The sequence below is a fragment of the Gossypium arboreum genome, chromosome 10 (genome assembly GCF_025698485.1).
Source record: "Gossypium arboreum isolate Shixiya-1 chromosome 10, ASM2569848v2, whole genome shotgun sequence".
NCBI lineage: Eukaryota > Viridiplantae > Streptophyta > Magnoliopsida > Malvales > Malvaceae > Gossypium > Gossypium arboreum.
The window spans coordinates 51,233,773-51,255,494 of NC_069079.1; the positions used below are offsets into that span (position 1 = coordinate 51,233,773).

Genomic DNA, 21,722 nt, shown 5'->3' on the forward strand with positions numbered 1-21,722 from the left:
AACAAATTTAACTCTCAACTTTTACATATTATATCGATTTAATTATAATTTTAAAAAAGTTATTCCTCAAAATTTACAAATAATCTCAATTTTATCCTAACTCTAAAAAATTTAAAATATATATAATACATAAATATTTTCAAAAAATATAAAAAACCAAACAAAATTCATAACCCAGATCTGCAAAGGTTTCAAGTAGCTACAGAGGTGACAGTTTAGTAGTAGATCCAATAGTAGATGAAATGGTGGCTGTGGAGGGAAACTTAGTTCCAGACGCATGTTGTGGTTTCATTTTGGCGGATGGGAGATTTTTAAGAGGCCTACATAGTAATTTTTTCATTTCAGGTTCAAGATCCTTACTTGCTCTCTTTAAATTCGTCTTTGGTGGAGGCAAAGATGGTAGTGGGGTGGAAGAAACGGAGGAAGAAGGTAAATGTTTAATATTTTTATATATTTTGAAATATACGTGTATTTTATATATTTTTAATTTTTAAATATTGTTCTTTTTTTCAAAACCTTTTCTTAAAACTTTTGTATATTCTTTGAATTTATTATATTTAAAAAAAACTATTTATGTATTTTTATAGTTAGAATTAGGATCAAATTAAAATTATTTGTAAATTTTGAGAATTAATTTTATTTAAAATTATGACTAAATTGATATAATAAGTAAAAATTGAAGATTGAATTTATTATTATACCAATTTTTTAACTGCCATGTCACCCTTTGCCACATTTATCGACACGTAATGAAATGGACAAAACAATCTTGATTAATTGGATAACCAATTTAAAAAATTCATAATAGGATGACTAAGTTTAAGCAGCAAAATGAATAAAAAAAGAGTACTAAAGTAAAATTAATTACTAAGTTCAGAGACAAAATTATATTATCGTTTATATTTTTTATTTTTATTTTTATTTTAACATTTGTAATAGCTTTTGCAAAACCTAACTTTTGGCATAACTTTAATAGTATTTAGAAGTATTGATTTTTTTTACTGACCTTTTACATAATTTTGATGTGCATTTACTTGGTATTTCGGAGATGTATTTTATTATTTCACAAATATCCTTAAAAATTAATAAATATTTTTCTAATATTTATTTTTAAATATTTTACTATATCCTTATAAGATATTGTCAACCCTAACTCTACTTATTTAGTCTAACAATGTATCAAATAATTTTTAAATTTTAATACCCTCCATATAATTTTGGTAAACCTTATAACCTTTTGTATAACTTTGCAGACCTTAGATATTTTTCACATGGTTTTATTAAACGTTGATATAACTTTGGTACCATGCCTAAAAGTTCTAATAACATTTAATATATAATATAATACCAAAATAAAAATCATCTAAATATATAGATAAACCAACAGGTAAATAATGAATTAAATATATGAAATTAAATGACAGTGGCATTTGTCATCCACAGGCAAAACATGAAATAACAAAAGGCAATTAATAAAAAGAAATTCTATAAAAAAATTTAATAAATAGATAGGGTTACTTTGAATTATCGAAAGGGTACAAACAGCAAATACTAAAAACAGAAAAGAAAGAAATGCAAGGGATTATGGATATAAATGTAATCCACAATTGATAATAATGCCTTAAGCTGATGTCTCTCTGTGTGTATAAAGTGCCAAAGCCAACCATTTTGTCTATCATTTAACACAATATTTTCATTTCTCAAATTAAGTCACACTTTGAAAGATTTTATTCTTCGATAATAAGTAAACTCTATCGCCTAAATAAATGTACATATTAAAATGTCCCAAAACCTCTTCTATATCAGAGCAATCCCCAAGCCACAACAAAAATTACCTGTGTCTCTGATGTTTGAACAAATTCAGAATATATAGCACTCCCACAATGCAACACTGCAAACCCGCCATTGATGAGTTACGAAAAACTAACAATCCACCTTATTAAAACCTTGTGAAAGAAATTAGCCCAAAATAAATCAACTGAAAATATCAAACTAAAAGAAATGGAAGAGTTGCTAATGGAAGATTGGATCCACCTAAAAGCTGGCTGACACAGTTATTTCCATATTTTGACGGATTTGTCGTAACTGGCAGAGGCAACCATCCCTGTAACTTGAGACTGAGTCAGGGCTGATATGACACAGTCATGGGCCGGAATTGTCATACACTTGTTCTCAGCTGTGTTCCAAAGCTCCAGTGACTGCAAAAGATAGAAGCTTAGGAGATAGTCACAGAATAATCAAGGTAAAAAATACCGTATCCGAAATAATACAGACAGCTATCCATGAAATGGAAATAGAGCCATCAATCATCAACTGCAAGGAGTCGAAGAGTGGGTGAAACAAATGGCAAATGATAACTTAAGAATACGAAACGGCACCTGATAACCACCAACAACCAAGAGAGCAGGAAAGCTAGGATGAAAAACACAAGAATGAAACTTGTTCCCACTAGAATTGAGCTCATGAATGCACTCTCCCGAAGCCAGCGACCACACTCTAACAGAATCCTGACTGACAGATGCTAAAAAGTCTCCATTTGTGTCCCAACAAATAGAGTGAACCTCTGTATTGTGCCCCTGAGTAAATAAAATTCTCCAGATGAAACCATACTGTGTCGAAATTGGTTTCACTATAAATGAGGTAATATACTCTTCCTTTAAAAAATTTACATATTTAATAATATTTCTACCTGCAATAACTGTGTTCTTCTGTCAGTCTCAACATCCACAATAGACACTACAGTCTCCGCTGCCGCAGCTAGAAATTGTCCTATTCTTGGTTGAAATCTGACATTACTGCAGCCTCCCTGCTTCAATCAGTGGAAGTAACTTAGATCAAAAACATCGGATCCAAAAGAACCTGCTGCACTATTAAAATATAACAAAGCTTAAGGATCTAGAAGGCTAGCCTTGGAGATACGAGTGCAAGAATACTGATTGATGTTCCAAAAGCGAATCTCACTGTTACCATCACAAGAGCAGAAAAGATCATTCTTCTTAGGGTGAAAATCAAGGGACATAACTTGTGCCGTATGCCCTGTATATTTCCACATGCAATAACTTGGCTGCAAAAATAACAGAAAACAAGCATCCCTGATATGAAAACCATAAAATTCACCAGCATTGAACAAATTAGAATTGGTAAGTCTTTTCTGTGACTATAACAACTTTGTGTTTTGTCTTCAATCAAACAATGTCAGAACTAATGGTGTAAGCGTTAATTCAGCATAGACAATAGCAGAATGTGTAGTAGTCTAAAATCTAAATGTGAAACCGGAAGGAAGACTACCACAAAAGAAACGGGCGAAAGGGGCCAGAAGAGAGAATTACACACAAATGCAAAAAGAAAGGAGCTAGAGGATATACTTGTGCAGCATCCCAAACTCGCACTGTTGTATCAAAAGAAGATGTTGCCAGCTGAGTGGAATTTGGTCTGAAGCGAATATCAGTAATAATATGAGTGTGTTCCTCAGGTGTGCATTCAGTTTCCAGAGTTTCCGTGTTCCAAAGAACAGCCTACTGACAGGAAATTGACAAGCATGAACATCATTATTCCACACTATCATTTAAGTAAATATTCCCATAAATATTCTGCAAGGATCCAAGAAGTTTAGCATCACATAGCTACATCATTTATGGAAATAAAACAGTCAATGACAAAATAATTGATAATCCTAACTTATGCTGCATGCTACATATGAAACTTCGTTCCTTATATGCTACAATGCTTTATACCTTCTTGTCATGCCCAGCACTGGCCAATAGCTTTCCATCAGAAGAGAAATGACAACAGGTGACTTTGCCATTGCTTTTACGTATTGAACCAACTTCATTGAAGCCAAAACCTGAAATGTATAAAACAAGCCATTGCTGTGGTCAATTTGAAGAATAAAGAGTGCTGAAAGCATGAACTCATTTGTTACCCTTTGAAGTCTCAGTAGCATGTTCAGAAGGATTTCGTTTTAGGGTGCCAAACAAATTTCCCCCATCTCCATCATCATGTGAGAGAAAAGACTCCACATTGTCGTCTAAGGAGCCAACATCTCCAAAGTGTTCCATGTCGTCCTGCAATTGCAAATTACATCATAAGCAGGCTTTTGAAATGACTTGTTCAAGGCTAGGTTTGAAATCTGTACTTACATAACAAAGGATTAGGAAACAAAACCCTAATGAAAACAGGCTAAGAACAAAGTTTCATGTAGATATGTTCAATCTTGCCACATTCTTCAAAGAGAGTGTATCAAGATCTCTCAATAGCCTCAAAAGTCAAAACCATTAAGAAATCAAAATATTCACTTAGGAACAAAATATAGCCTTCCGTTAAGCCATAACCAGAGTCCAACCGAAAGGATAGAGAAACCCTGATATTTTCTATACTACAGAATGAGCAGCACCAGAATAAACTCTGGCATGAATAACATAAAAATGCTGTACTACAATAACAATATTCATCCTTAGTCATGTAAATAAAAACAAAAAATTAAGAGAACTAAAAAGAAGAAAGTTATGCAAGATTCTGAACAAGTTCCGTATTGCTAAAGGATGATGTGTCTCCAATGTCACAGCTATGGCATCAATATTTTAGTCAAGAAACATAAGGAATACTTAAACATTGAAAGCAAAATAAACCACATCAGTCTCAAGATATTCACAAAACTTAATGGTGACCAACATTACGGGCCAAAATTTTCAGTTGTAGGGCCCTAAATGCAATGAAAGGGCATCATAGATCCAAGTTTCGGTTATTGGAACCAGAAATGTATTCCAGCTTATATTATCCAAACCACAAACAGTTAAGAAGTTTTTTATCACGTATTTGTTATTTTTGGAAAAGTGGGTTGGTGGTTATTTAACTTCGACAAAAAGAACTAGATGAGAACGGTCATGCCTGGTACATTGACAAGAACGCACATAATCATGGTCATAAGATGGGAACTATCAATTTTAGAACTTCATGACTATTCAAGGCCAAATGACAATTTGCCAACATGCTACAACACCGAATACTCCATACCAATTTTGCATTCAAAAGTTTTCAGCAAGCTACATAAATGTTGGAATGCTTTGTGGTTCATACTATTGCAGGTTCAAAGCATTTACTACAAACCCTTAGGTTGGAAATAAATTAGGATTACATACCAGCTGGTTGGTTGATGATGCAATACCACCTGTTCCATCAGATCCATACATCATCAAATTTTTGGACATGCTACTACCGTGCTGCATATTGCTAACTGCAGCTACTGCATCACCAGGTGTATGGGTTGATGGGGTTGATGGCTGAGAGTTAGAAGGACCCACAGTGTTTCCAGTACCGGTGCTATTAGCAGCACCAGAAGATGAGGCCCCTTTTCTTTTCCGGTTATTCTAACACACCATACAAGTAATAGTTGTCAATCTAAGCAACAAGAAAAAATAGAGGATAGTGTTGAGAAATGTTCCCATTACAAATTCATGAAATTCATAAGACTACCAGCTTGCAGCCTACTGTATGTCTTTAACGACAAACATTGTGATAACCAAGAAACAAGACAGAAGCAATCTCAACCTGTTGCACATGTTGCGACTGCAATGGGTCTTGTTGAGAGGAAGATTGTCTCATCGGTGGCATGTTCATCTGCTGAAACGCCACAAAGAGGTTCAGATGAAATTAAGCAAAAAGTTGACCACTTCTAATCAATTTTATAATAATTAGAACTTGTTAAGAACAACTGAACTAGTACAACCACCATTACCAAATAATAATGTTAGCCGTAAATTTAACGAGAAAGTATAAGATATATAAAGCAGATGGTATGACAACTGTAACAAGCATATATAGAGACAATTTAGTTATTTATTTCTCTTAAACAAGAATTTGAAAGACAAATGAAAACTATAAAGGTATATTTGACAATAGGAAATAATACAACAGTTATAACTAATTCTGAAGGGAAACCTTACTTTTGATGAAGTTGATTGCATTGGAGAACCTATAGATCCATCATTGACAATTGGCTGGCCTTCTTTTGCATTTAAGGCACCTCGAGATAGTCCTGAAAATCTTTGAGGATCCATATCTCCATACATAGGGGAACTACCCATATTTCCTTGTGTCTGGACTTGTGCTAAGACCTGCTGTTGCTGCTGCTGTGGCAGAAGCTGAAACTGGTTTGCATTCTGTATGAATGGCTTTTGCACTTGAGCACCTAAATTTGGCCGAATTTGATCGATGCCCTGTAAATAGGACAAAATCAGTTAAGGACAATAACCCAGATATGGAAAATAAAAATTAAGGACACAAGTTTAGTTTAAAGCTTACGGTTAATGGCCAACCCTTCAACGGAAGGCTACCAACTCCAGGGTTCAAACCTTAAAGAAGAAAAGTAAGCATGGAAGTATAAGAATATATACAGGAATGCCTCGATTTAATAAACTACAGAACCAAAAGTTATTATATATGGTGCCTTCATTTCAAAAGAGAAATGAACCAGACAAAATAGAAACAGCTACTTCATGCAGTATTTTTTTAGAGTAGCTAGATTTAGCAAACGACAGTGCCAAACTAGAGAATCACCCAATTATCTTAAGTTACAGCACACTAAGCATATTTTGCAGTAGCCCACAAGCAAACACCTAACCTACTAGCTTTTCTTTTGAAACTTTTGGGATCATATTGGCCAAATTTAGAAGCACGTGAGTTGAATAAGGTAGGAAAGATAAGATGGACTGTGATGAAACCACATATAAAAATTTTTGTAGAGGCTGAATGGAAATGACATAATGTTATATTAAATCAATAAATCCATGACAAGATAACTAGAAGTTAGGTTATGGAAATGAAACTCATTAGTATGCAGCAAGGTGAATAGTGCAAAGTGAATATAACACCAGTAGTTACAAAGAGTACCTGTATTTCCCATTCCAGGTTTTGACTGCATGATTCCCTGTCCATAAATTGAGGGATCCATGGGCATGGCTCTCTGTGGACCGCCCAAATTCACGTCACCTTTAATGTCCTGCAAGGATATATATATATATATATATTAGTTCAAGAAAACAGAAAGAGATTGATTGCAATATGTTGCGGCAAATACAGAAAGAACTTTTTCCAAGTAGCAAAAAAAAGTTAGTAGAATCAATGCCTGAATTTGTTGCAATGCTGCAGTTACACTTCCTTGATTTCCTTGAACCAACTGACTGCATCAGAGACAATTTTGATTTGTCATTAACCAGAAAAATGTTAATCGCAATAGACAAAATACCTTACCTAAAATGTACAAGTATATTTACCCAGGATGATTTGTAGCTGATTTTAAGAGGGCCATCCTAGCATCAAGAAGTGGCTGGGATGTCTCTGAATTCATCGCATTTGGGTGTTTCATGCGCTCTTCATACATTTTTGCTGCCAATGCACTTGCATTTGACTGCCCTAGCATTCCTTCAGAGCCAGTTGCATTTACAGGACCACCTAAAGAAGGATGATTAGGATCCCTGCGTTGCATCTGAGCTTGACGCATCAGTTGCAACTGCTGCATCTGCAACTGTTGTTGCTCCTTTGCCTTGATTTGTTGTGCCTGTAAGTAAATCCATAATGGTTCAAATCATTCGGTATAAATTGAAGAAATGACAAGGTACTTACAATAATACTTGCTAAAGTTGTAAGTCACCTCTATGTATGCTGCAGCAGCCTCTGAATGCTTGTCATTAGTTCTCGATATAAATATGTCCCAAAAGACAGACCACCACTCAAAAAGAAACCCACCGGGAGCATCAATCGCTGGGTAAACAAGCAAGTCCTCAATAAATCACTTGTAAAACCAGATTCCCTCAACCAACAATATGCTACACAATTACAACATAACCAAGCAAAGTATAACCTTTAATTCCAAAGAAAAATTAACCCCTCCATTACGACCATTAATTTGGCATTTCTTATATTAATGTTAAGAATCTAAATGGCATACCCATTTAAATTTAAAATGCCCAAGAAAAAGTAAGACAAGGTACTTTTAGGTAAATTCAAAAGTCAATGTAACTTAGGTACAAAAAGATTCATATAAGAACTCCATTTCTGCATAAAATCTTCAGTCACACAATGTCATGAATTAACTAACAGAAATTGTACATAGTCAAACCCAATTCTTACCTACTGGATCCGGGGCGACTTTCCCTTCTGTCATGAAGGACTTTGCAGTGACATGCAGTTTTTTCTTTACCAAATAATCATATATATAAACATCAAGCCTGCCAACCAAAAATTAAATAGAAGTAAAGGAATCAAATTAAACTAAAAATAATATTCATTTTCTGAAATATCATATAGATACATCTTATCTGCTTCCCAATTACTCTGCGCCATCGTTTCAGCTCAAAAACAAATTAATTAACTGTTCAAAACAAAGCAAAGCAAAATTGATGTAGAGTTAAATTAGAAATTCGATTTACCAAAAAAGTTACAAATTTAGTACAAGATATTATAATTGTAAAACATGAAACAACGTTGATCAAAATTAACCTTAAAGGGAGCAATTCAAGGGATCAAGTCAATGGATCAAAGCCTGCATTACCACTCTTGACCTTGTGAAGAAGCGATCTAATATTGGTTTCTGCATTCAATAAGAAACAATTTAAAAAAAAAAAATCATAAATTTCCATAAAGCATCTTAATAAAAGATGAGATTAAATTAAAGTAAAAGGAAAAAGGTTAGACCTTATGAACTCAGAAAAGGAAGCTATAAATGGAAAGAATGACTGAATTAGGGTTTTCCTTTTAATAAGTTGATTTGATATCTTTGAAGCTTCGAAGCTCAGGTTTATTTATGTAGTTAACATAAGTGAAAATGGCCAAAAGGGAGAGTTTGAATAAGATCCAAACCAGAGATTCGGGTACTCGGGATCTGACTCAACAAACCTCAGGTTTGGAGTCCTTGAAGTTCAGAATAGTTAGTTCGGACTTTCTCAGCTCTCACACACCACGTCAGCTAAAGGACCCCCCACATGCTTTTATATATGCTTCTAAGTTTTTTCTTTTCATTTTCTTGTTTTATATAAATAGGTAATTTAATATGAAAAAGAATTCCTAATCTCACTACACTTCCCTAATTTCTTAGACTGCATTTCGAGAAAAATTTTAAATTTTAGAATATTTTTAAAATGTTTGTATTTGTGATTATTATGAATGAATAAATTTTAAAAGAAAATTTAGATTAATGAATTTTAATAAATTAAAAATAATTATAAAAAATTAATGATATAAAAATAAATAAGATAAACCTTAAAAAATAACTAATATAAAAATATGCACGATTTATAAAAATATATAAACATTTTTAGGGTAAATTACGTCAATAATCTTCAAATTTATTTAAAATTATATTTCAATCACCTAATTTTTAAAAATTACATAATATTTACTAATGTTATCAATTTGTTATATTTTTGTCACTGATTGCTAACTTTTTTAAAAAAAGTAATGTTGCAAATTAATTCAAAAGTTAATAGTTAATTTAGTTTCTCAGTTATAATTAAAAATAATATTAATATTTTTAAAATTTTCTTGTAAACAAATTTTAAAAAATATTAGACTAAAAATAATTAAAAATCATAATTTTAAAAAATAAAAAATATTTTTAAATTTGTATAAATCTAAAATTTCTTAAAATTAAAACTAAAAAAAAGTAAACTAATAATTCTTCTAAGTTTTTATTTTATAAAAATCTAAAAATTTTCAAACTAAAACTCTTTTGTTTTTCACCTTTAATGAATACCTTTAATCACATCAACAACTTCATGTTGTTTTATACTAAATTTTGTTTGCAAATTTTTTTTTTTGAAATTTTAAGAACCATTTTTGTTATTGTGACTAATTCTTTTTGAGGGTACTTTTGAATAAATTAATGACTAATCATAAAATGTACTTAATTTTTATGGACGGAGATCAAACCGTTAACATTATAATTAAGAAATAAAGTGAAAAATTACCACATCATACTTCATAATTTAAAATTTTAAAATCTCACTAAAATAAAAATTTTCTTCCAAATCTCTCATCTAAACTTATATGCATATTCATTTTACGGTTTATGTTTAGGGTTTTAATTATCCTTTCAATAATATTATTTTAAAATTCAAACTTAAATTCTCTTTTAAAAATATAATGTGACTTACCATTATACTCAATACTTGTTGATGTCTTTCTAACTTTTTATACAGTAATAAAATCAAAGGAAAATCAACTGACAACAGAAAACGTATCGACATGGAAACTAAATTACAAAACCTTACACTGACATTTTCAATGACAGTTCAAATTAAAGAAAAAATAGGAACTACAGTATATTTAATACATTAGATAATAAATTCCATATATTATAATCATCCTCAGTCCATAAATTTCAATCCGGGACATAACCTCAAATCAAAACTCAGGAATTTCATCGGTAAGAGATTATTGAAAGTATGAGTTGAATGTCAATTTCTTTTTATTTGTAAAATACTACCTTTTTAACTTTTTTAACATCTATTCTAAATAGGGGTGAGTATTCGATCGAGTCGAGTCGGATCGAGTCAAAAAATTTCGAGTTAGTCGAGTTGACAAATCCTATTTTAGCAACCGAACTCAATTTGAATTTTTTTCGAATCGGATCGAATCGAGTCAAAAAAATTTCGAGTCAAGTCGAGTCGAGTTAACGAATCCTATTATCTGTACTCAATGTTGCGCTTACATGAACCGATTATTTAACTAGAAAACGAAGTATAAAATTATTTAACAACATAAACAATATAATTATTTAACAACATAAACAATATAATGGTTTTGCCTTTTAACTTAATCAGTAAACATTTATCAAAACAACATAGTTTTACCTTTTAACTTAATGGTTTTGACTTTTAGCTTTTGAAAAGGTAAACATTTATCAAAATGACGTAGTTTTGCCTTTTCTTATTCATATTTTCGGATAACTCGAATTATGTAATTCACATTCGAGTTAAACCGAAAAACTTATTTTTTTATTCGAGTTGACCCAAATAACTTGATTAACTCAAATAACTTGAACTATTTAATTCAAAATTTGAAAATTTTATCGAGTTTTTAGAATCGAATTAGATTTTGTTCACCTCTAATTCTAAATACACTAAAAATGTTCCTGCTATTTTTAAGTTTTTTTTGGGGGAAAGTAATGTAATTTATTTATGAAAAATTAGCATAGACTACTAGACTCCTATACGTAACTTTAACACCCTTCACTTATTTTGGTCGTTGGATTCGAGTTATAAGATACTACAATAATGGATCAAATCACGTATAATTCCAGGTTTAGACAATCAATTAAACAATAAAAACATTTCATAATCAATGCATAATATGATTTACAAACAAATCTGAGTCTCAATCGAGCTTATGAAAGCTCTTAAGTTGACCTAAGAACAAATAAAGATCATATTGAAAACTTTTCAAAAGATACAGAAAATCTTCAAAATAGGGGTCACACAGCCGTGTGCCCTAGCCGTGTTACAAATGGTGACCGTGCGGATTTGGGGTCACATGGCCATGTAACTCATTAAAGCCATGTGGACCTAAATGCATAAATTCATAAAAAGTCACACAGCCGTGTGGTTGGGCCTTGTAACAAACTAAGACTGTGAAAAACTAAATGACCAAATCTACAGTACTCACATGGGCGTATGGCCAGCCCGTGTGGCAATCGAGAACCATGTGATACCTATACTTCTTTTAAAGAGCACACGGTTGTGTCACTAGCCGGTGTGTAACACACGACCTTGTGTTGCAAAAATAGGTAATTATATGCATAGCACAAACCAACCATTAAAAGGGACTAAATATGCACATTTTAGCCAACATATACATGTTCAAAACATGCACATTTCATGTCAAAATACAACTTATAACATCTCCCTAAACATTTAACCAATATGTCACATATAGCACCACCTTACAACAAAATTAATTCAAGCCATTCACTTTCAATCATGCCACAACATCAATTACATATACATTCACTATTCCAATGCCATTTCAAGGTGTTATAACTTAGCAATTAAAGCATGCTAAATTATCAAAGGCATATATGCATCTTCATGATTCAAATAACCAAAACAACATCAATACTTATAGACATTACACATATATTCACATCAAGAGTAACCAATTCAAGTTTCAATCTCACATATGCATATGACCATTTACACCTATTTACATGCCACTTATAACTGGGCCAAAATGTTCAAAAGTCTACCAAATTGATAGGTGGATAGTGTGAGCTCTGATTTGATCCAACCGATAGCACGATTCCCAATAATCTACAAAGAAGAAAATGGAATAAATGTAAGCATACTTAATGCTTAGTAAGTTCGTACGAAAATTAACACAACTTATCTGACATTTCATAACTTAGTAATTTAATATAAATATACAAAACATGGTATTCATTGACACCTTACACAATTCATGCCATAACCAAGTTGGTTATTACATTATCACATCATAGGCATAACATGTATATAAGTAACATAATAAACATAATAACCATACTCAATTCATGAATAACATCTATACACATATGAGCTTTCCTTTCAATTCATATTTATAACGTAACTTTGCCCAGAGAATTATAGCAAATTAACCTTGGATGCTCGGGATAGAATTGCTCACACGACTGTGGACAATCCACAGAACATCTAGGATCTTGGACATCAGTAAGGTATCCAATACCAGTACAAGGTGCCTCATACTTTTTATACACTAGTACAAAGTACTTGTTATTTTTTAAACCCTAATGACATGTCATTTGTATCCTAGTATTTCACTAAGTTCACATGGGCCTCAATTTCATATTTGTTCTATTTCAATTCTTTAATATCTTCATATACATATAATATAACCATTTGCATTCACCTATTTACTTGCATTTATCAATTAAACCTAATTTTACAATTCAGTCCTTCAATATCAAACTCATTATTTTATATAACTCAATCACAAATAACACACACATATATATATACAAGACACATATATCAAATACTAATCTTAATAAATATCATACAAACTTACCTAATCAAAACAATAAGTACAACATTGAGGACTCTTTTGCAATTTTCTCTTTTCTTTGATTTTATTCAACTTGCTCCAAATCTTGATCTATATAATAATTAATTTCAAATTATCAATTCCAAATACCTTATAGTGTTTAAGTATATGCATATATTTTACAAAATTCCCAAAACTTTTACATTTTATTCAGTTCAATTCCTAAAATCGAAACATCATATCTTTTACATTTAAGCCCAATTTTTCAATCCAATTTCAATTCTATCCTTTTATAACACTCTAGAATCAAAAATTATAGAAACTTCATGTCAAATTTGACATAATCACAATTTGGTCCTCAAACTCAAAACTAACAAAATCCACTTTACAAATTAGTTCTACTTAACATCTAAGCTTAACTTGCAACCATTTATCACTAAAAACTTCAAAAATCATCAATGAAAACATTTCAAAACTTTAACAGTTTCGTGAAATAGTCCCTTGACTAGCTAAATCAAGCTCTTGGGATTCTAAAAAATAAAAATTACAAGAAACGAGTAAAAATCAACTTACCAATTGAAGGACCAAGCTTGGATGTGAGCTTGGCATACTGTGTACCTCTATTCTCAGCAATCTTCTACTGAAACAAAGAAAAATTGCTTACAGTTCTTCTAAACTTTTTTAGCAAATGAAGTGCCAAAAATGATTCCTAAAAGTAAATGTTTCTAAATATTTCAGCAATTAAAACTATAGCAGATTTCTTCTGAATATACTTAAGTTATCTCTCTCCTAAACTCAATTTTTATTTTATTTTTTAAACATTTATTCAATTTCCAACATACAATTTTTATAGGGAATTCATATTGTCATAAGATTTTATACTTGACAACCTCAATGGAGTATACACTAGAGTGCCATGTATTATATCATGTCACAATTTGAATATAAATCACTCATGAAGCAAAAGCTTTTAACTAAAAAGATAGATGGAGCAAACAACTACCTTCTTAGAATTTAGCCCCAAGATTTAGTGGAGTGTCCCTAAAGTATATACAGACAAATACTCATATATAAACTCATTTTTCTAATCAACAATATAATGGAGCAAACAAAATATTATTGACCTACTCAACAGATTCAAACATTGGAGTGTTATTATCATTTTACCATGACATGAATTACTCACTATTACTGTTCTTAGGTCAAGAATTCCTAAATTTATACAAGGAATGCTACTATAGCCTAATTGCATTTATATTTCAATTATTCTACGTTTAGATATCTCGTTTCAGCAATTGTCCCAAGCTAAACATGCTCAAACAACCATTAAAATGTTTTCTAACTTTACAAAAAAGAGTTATCATCCTCATTGAACATCATTAATAACCATATACTCACACTGTAACACCCCTAACCCGTCTCTATCATCAGATTAGGGTTACATAGTATTACTTTCAAATTCCAAACAATTAATATCAAAATATATATCAATAATGTCATTCAATAATAATTAACAAAAACTCATTAAAAACCTATCAAAAATATGCATTTGGGCCAAGTCGTGTGACATAGCCCAGGCCATGTAACAATCGAACAAAGGGACACACAGCTATGTCTCAGCTCGCGTCTCCACCCGTGTAACTCATTGAGTTGGGTCACTCAGCCGTGTTGCAGGCTGTGTAACACATTGACTTGGTACACACGGCCGTGTCTTAGGTCGTGTGAAATTTACACCAAAATAACATGCGACACACGACCGTGTAGTTAGGCCGTATGTATCACACGGCCGTGTGACAGCCTATGTCCCAAGTCGTGTGCTCCAAATTTTAACCCTAAAATCAAGCCATTTTAAGACTAAAACATACCTATTCAACCACTTCATTTATGCAAACATTCAATAGACCTAAGCATCATTCCAACACATCCAGACATACTAATTCAACCAACCTATTTCATCTAAGCAATATGCCATTGAAAGGCACCACATATATACCAAGCATTTAGTCTCAAAAACAATCAAAAGATCTCCTTTATATGTCATTATGCAATAATGTATTACACTATGACTATAACCACTTTATTCAAAAACTACACATCAAGGTGTCCATCTATGTATTATATATGTATACTTGTTTCATCAATACAAAACATACTCTAAGCAAAACACAAATCTCACTTAAGAACTACATATATCAACATTTATAAACCACATATTTATCTATATATACATGCCACTACCCAAATAGATACAAGAACTACCAACTTAGATGGATAGTGTGAACTGGTTGGCTGATCCTTCCAAAATGTCAGCAACGATTATCTACAAAACAACCCACAAAAACCCATAAGCTTACATAGCTTAGTAATTACACAGTATAACATTTAATCTAAATATAATTAGACACGAATTACATATTATTTAATTACTAAAATTTTCAAGAACATAGATGATGAAATGCTGAGACGATATAATGTTCTTAGAGGTACCATAGTACAATCAAGAGCATGTATATGCATTCAGGGGTACCGAAGTACAAACAGGGTCATGTATGTGCATTCAGAGGCACTGAAGTACAATCAGGGGTACGTTTGTGTATTCGAGGGTACCGAAGTACAACCAGGGGCACATTTGTGCATTCAGGGGTACCGAAGTACAATCAGGGGCACATTTGTGCATTCAAGGGTATTGAAGTACAATCAGGGGCACGTATGTGCATTCAAAGGTACCAAAGTACAAACAAGGGCACGCATGTGCATTCAGGGGTGCTGAAGTACAAATAGGGGCAAGTATGGGCATTCACACAATAATTATATATAAATATATTAACAAACAATAATATAAAGTTACAATTAAAATTTCATTTACATATTGAAATACTATGAACTTACCTCTCAAGCACTTCTGATTTAAACATAGAGACTACACCGTAATTTTTCCTTTTCCTCGGCTATTATCTTTTTCAATCAAATCTTGATCTATACGTAAATTAAATACAATCTATTAATTTCACATTCAATTAAATACATATGACCCTTAACTTTTCATTAATTACTCATTCTCCTTAAACTTTTACATTTTTCACAATTTAGTCCCTAACTTAAAATATCAATTTTTAGCAAAATTTGTTATTCAATCATGCTAGCTTAATATCTATCCCTTTTTTTTAGCCCCAATATATTCTAAATTCAACACATTTACCCATGAATTCTAGCATTTACCCAATTCAACCCTTTAATCAAAACTAACAAAAATCATATTACAAAACAATCCAAAATCACAAGCAAGACTTCAAACTCTTCATTATCATCAAGAATAATCAATATTTATAAATGACATCATTCAAAAATTTTAACAATTTCAAAAACGAAGGTTCGGGTTAGCTGGACCTAGTTGTAACAATTTAAAAACATAAAAATTACAAGAAACGAGCTTACATGCAAGGTAAGCAATGGCCGAACCATTCAAGCTCCAAAAATGGAAAATCGCTTTCTAATTTTTCGATGGAAATCCTCCAAGATGATGATACATAATTTTGTTTTTATTATTTTACCATTTTACCCTTTATTATAACTTAAAATTTTTCACTAATAATAGGCCATAACCATCCACTCAATTTTCTTATAGACTAATTACATTATAAATCCTCTTTCATCTAAAAGTTAGACTATCAAGTCAATACAATTCAATAATCACTCAATTTTTCATCTTTCACAATTAAGTCCTTTTTATTTAATTAACCAACTAAATGTTAAAATTTCTTCACCAAAACTTAATACGACATTAATGTAACTCCATAAACATTGACTAAACCATAAAACACGACTTTACAAATTAGAATTTGTGGTTCCAAAACCACTGTTCTGTTACCACTAAAAAACAAGATATTATAACTCTTCCCCTCTAAAGGAATTTTCGTCCCCGAAATTCTTACCAGAGTAATTATTTGGATATTGAGACTTCATATTTTATTTTGTTTCCGACGTCGCCTCTTCAAGCCCACGACGTTGCCATAATACTTTAACTAATGGTACAGACTTATTTCTCAACTCTTTTGTTTCCCAAGCTAAGATTCTTACAGGTTCTTCATTGTAAGTTAAATCTGTCTGTATATCAATTTCTTTTGTAGATAAAATATGCGATGGATCAGATCGATATTGTCGAAACATAGAAACATGAAAAACATTGTGAATTCTGTCAAGTTATGGTGGTAAATCCAAACAATATGCTACCAATCCTATTCTTTCAAGAACTTCATACGGCCCGATGAATCTAGGACTGAGCTTCCCTTTTCTGCCAAATAATAACATTTTCTTCCAGGGCAAGACTTTCAAAAATATTTTTTCGCCAACAAATAACTCAATATTTCTCCTTTTTAGATCAACATAAGACTTCTGACGGTCAGGTGCAGCTTTCAAGTTATCTCGAATAATTCTAACTTTTTCTTCGATTTCTCGAAGAAAATCAACCCTAGTTAACTTCTCCTTATTGAATTCAGACCAATATAATGGACTTCTACATTTATGTCCGTACAAAGCTTCGTAAGGAGCCATCTTTATACTTGCTTGATAACTATTATTATACACGGATTCAGCAAATGGCAAATACTTTTCCCAGCTACCTTTGAATTCAATGATACAACACCACAACATATTTTCTAAAACCTAAATGACTCGCTTCGACTGGCCATCTATTTACAAATTGAAAACGGTACTAAAATTTAACTTCAAGCCTAAAGCTTCGTGCAACTTACCCTAAAATCTAGAAGTAAATCTTGAATCATGATTTGATATAATCGATAAGGGTAAGCCGTGTAATTTCACTATTTCTGAAACATATAATTCTGCTAATTTCTTAACTGAATAATTTGTAACACCCCTATCCCGTAACCGTCGCTAGAATAGGACGAGACGTTACCAGAAATTAGGAATCAGATCAGAACAGTAAAATTTTGAACCTTTTCTTAAATAAAAGATCATTTATTTATATAACTAATAGACACAAACAAGGATCGAATTTAAAACTTATAAAAGTAAACTTCCATAAGATGCCATATTCGCATGGCTTATATACAATAGTCAAAATATCATTCTATTTATAGTCTATCCTATACATGCCATAAGCTAAGTCCAAATCACATGATTACTACAATAGTAGATAGTGTGACAAAGTGTTGACGATTCCCAAGCTAATAGTAAGAGTCAACGATCTACAAAAATAAACAGAGAAACATAACATTCAAAGTAAGCTTTCATAGGCTTAGTAAGTCTTAAGCAATTTAAACAGTTGAACTTAAAAACAAATCAAATGTTCGTAAGCACATAACACTTTCTGAGTACAATACTATTTGGCTGATTATGCACAAACACATATCATTTTACTCCGTTTATACTCAAACTCATATAAACATAGTATTTACAAGCTTCTGGATTTACTTTAATTCTTTCAAATTTCACTAGTGTATCATTTCTTACCCACACTTATTTTCAACATTCATAGATAAATAGCATATCGAAAACTATCTTGTAACTTTGCATAATAACTGAATGCACACATATACAAATATACATATGAATTTACAACATCTTTTCATATGCTTCTCATTACACATTCTTAATTCCGTCAGATCAATCTCACATATAATATATATATATATATATATATATATCACATACTGAATCACTTAATGTGTAATATGAGTTGAATTTATCATCTTAGCATAGGATCTCGTAGTCATATACTTTATCAAATTCACTAACACTTGGCTGCGGTATAAAACCCAAACATAACACCAAACGAAGCCTACGGGACTTTAAACTCGGATATAATACCAAGACTAGGCTGCGGGATTTAACCGGATATATTACCAAAGACGAAGCTGCATGGATTTAACCCGGATATAATTCCAAAGATATAGCTGCGGGTCTTTAAGCCCGGATACACATCAAATATCATGCATATTTAATCATATATTAACACATCTCATTCAACATATCACATTAGTAGCCATTTGCTACATTCGGATATAAGCTCCATATGAACACTATCATTTAAATTTCGGTTCAAAAGTCATACATAAATATCACATATCCATTTCACCATTCAAACTTAACCCATAGTGACCATTCGACTATAAGTCATATACATAAATTATTTATCGCACAACTTAATTCAAGTAGAACCAAAAGGTCACAATTCACCTAATATATACATATTGCTCACCGATTCATACACAACCTTTCAAATTAGCAATTATAAGTTGATTCCGCACATAGCCCATCCTTATCGATAATTTACGATGGTTTTACCCTTACTCACATATATGACATAGGCATTTTTACCTATGCTTCTCAATTCACATTCATGATTCAATTCCAATCAATTTAACATGCATAAGTACATATCGCATACCTGACCAACTTAATGTATTGAACGAAATCGATTGTCGATTTAAAACAACATGAAACCATTTCTTATATGTTCGATTCACATCAATCATCAAATTCATTTAATTCACATATACTTAATTAGGTTATTCATACCTGAATAATTTACTTTACGGAACGAATCCACATATCGTATTAGCCCATAGTCTTAAAGCACCACACTTTTAATAGTTTACCTCATCGAAGTTCACATTTAATCACTTTAGTGCCAAGCCATATTTGGCTACCACAAAGGACTAATAATAATAATTTTATACACATCATGGTGTCCTTTAGATATTTAATAATCACAAATCGTGATATCTCTACTGTTAGAATTAAGTGACCCAAATTCTTATTTAAATAAAATACGATGGAAAATAAAATAAAAGTAAAATCCATATAGAACTAGACTTCTTTATTTTATTTTAGAATAAGGTTTTAAACCTTATTAAACTCCATCTATTTTATATTGATTAGAATAAGGTGTTTCAATCCTACTAGAATATGGCTTTGCAAGCCTATAAATAGACATAGTCTATTCCTCTTGTATTTGAGTAAAAATTTTTCGACATAGTGAATTTTCTTCTCCTCTGCCTGTGGTTTTTTCCGAAAGGGTTTCCACGTAAAATTTATGTGTTCTTTATTTTTATTTATTTTATTCTATTTTATTTTTCACAAATTGGTATCGAGCTTAGGGTTATTCATCTCGATCACGGTAATGGCGTCTTTGAAGTATGAAATTCATTGTTGGATCGCAACACCGAGTTTGCGTTGTGGCAAATTAAGATGCAAGCGGTTCTTGCAGATGGATCTAGAGGATGCCCTGCTAGGATAGATAAGATGCCTTCGACATTAACAGATGAAGAGAAGAAGCGTAAGGATCGAAAGGCATTAACACAATTACATCTGCATTTGTCCAACGAAATTTTGCAGGATGTGATGAAAGAGAAAACGCCATTGCATTATGGAAGAGGCTAGAACAAATATGTATGTCGAAAACTCTAACAAGCAAGTTGCATATGAAGCGGCGTCTTTATGCTCATCGTTTGGAGGAAGGTGCGTCATACACGAACACTTAATGTGTTTAAAGAAATTCTCTCAAACTTGGAGGCCATGGAGATTCAAGATGATAAGGAAGATCTAGGGTTGATTCTACTTTGTTCGTTGCCCCCGTCTTATTCAACATTTAGAGACACGATTTTATATAGCCGCGAGTCTCTCACAGTTGATGAGGTTTATGATTCTTTAACCTCGTATGATAAGATGAAGCATCTTGTGGTTAAACCCAACTCTCAGGGAGAGGGTCTCATTGTTCGTGGGAGACAAGACCGGAATGTTGATGATGATCGTGGTAGAACACAGGAACGGAATCCTCGTGGTAAATCTAAGGGTAGATCGAAATCTTCAAGCAGAGGTAAAACTTGCAACTTCGCAAGAAGAAAGGGCACATTAAATCTGAGTGCTATAAGCTACAAAATAAGATTAAAAGGGAGGTGCGAATCAAAAGGAAAACAACCGAAAAATTCGGTGAAGGCGATGTTGTAGAAGACTACAGCGATGGTGAACTTCTAGTTGCTTCATCAATGATTCTAAAGTGGCGAGGAGTGGATACTTGATTCAGTTGCACCTTCCACATGAGTCCCAATCGGGATTGGTTTACAACTTATAAACGATGTCTGAAGGTGTTGTTTTGATGGGAAATAATGCTTCATGTAAAATCGCGGTGTTGGAACAATTAAAGTTAAGATGTTTGATGGAGTTGTCGAACACTTAGTGACGTCGGCATGTTCCGAATTGAAAAGAAATTTAATTTCGTTGAGTACTCTTGATTCAAAAGGGCAGATACACAATGAAAGTGGGGTTTTAAAGATTTCAAAGGGTCCCTTGTTGTGATGAAAGGGCAAAGAAAGATTGCCAAGTTATATGTTTCTGAGGTTCTCTTTATTCTTGGTGATGCAATTGTCGCTTCCTCTTCCTTGTCGATGATGATATTACTAAACTTTGGCATATGCGCCTAGGGCATATGAGTGAGAATGGCATGGCGAATTAAGCAAAGAGGACTTCTTAATGGGCAAGGAATTTGCAAACCGAATTTCGTGAGCACCGTGTTTTGGGAAGCAAAAGAGAGTTCGATTCACTAGAGGAATCCATAACACGAAGGAAACGTTGGAGTATATCCATTACGATCGTGGGGCCGTCCAGAGTGCCTTCGAGAGGTGGAGCTAATTATATGCTAACCTTTATTGATGATTTTTCCGAAAAAG

General features: G+C 32.3%; 1 protein-coding gene across 5 annotated transcripts; it reads right to left on the minus strand.

Moving 5' to 3' along the window:
• Positions 1-1,582: 1,582 nt before the first annotated feature.
• On the minus strand, positions 1,583-8,986 carry LOC108489536 (transcriptional corepressor LEUNIG_HOMOLOG-like). 5 transcript variants are annotated; one of them, XM_053019971.1, is made up of 20 exons: positions 8,692-8,986; positions 8,497-8,587; positions 8,309-8,368; positions 8,128-8,225; positions 7,649-7,758; positions 7,272-7,555; positions 7,124-7,178; positions 6,889-6,997; positions 6,301-6,350; positions 5,943-6,215; positions 5,548-5,616; positions 5,139-5,366; positions 3,923-4,064; positions 3,735-3,844; positions 3,366-3,515; positions 2,909-3,064; positions 2,690-2,806; positions 2,379-2,576; positions 2,035-2,198; positions 1,583-1,891 (listed from the first exon to the last, which is right to left on the minus strand). In XM_053019971.1, exons 3-19 carry the CDS (start codon positions 8,338-8,340, stop codon positions 2,055-2,057), a joined length of 2,325 nt encoding a protein of 774 aa, XP_052875931.1. In that variant the 5' UTR covers positions 8,341-8,368; positions 8,497-8,587; positions 8,692-8,986; the 3' UTR covers positions 1,583-1,891; positions 2,035-2,054. The 5 variants fall into 5 exon arrangements, with proteins under 5 accessions (XP_052875931.1, XP_052875930.1, XP_052875929.1 ...); XM_053019970.1 differs by having other exon boundaries at positions 1,583-1,946; XM_053019969.1 differs by having other exon boundaries at positions 5,548-5,619.
• Between the last annotated feature and the right edge of the window lie 12,736 nt (positions 8,987-21,722).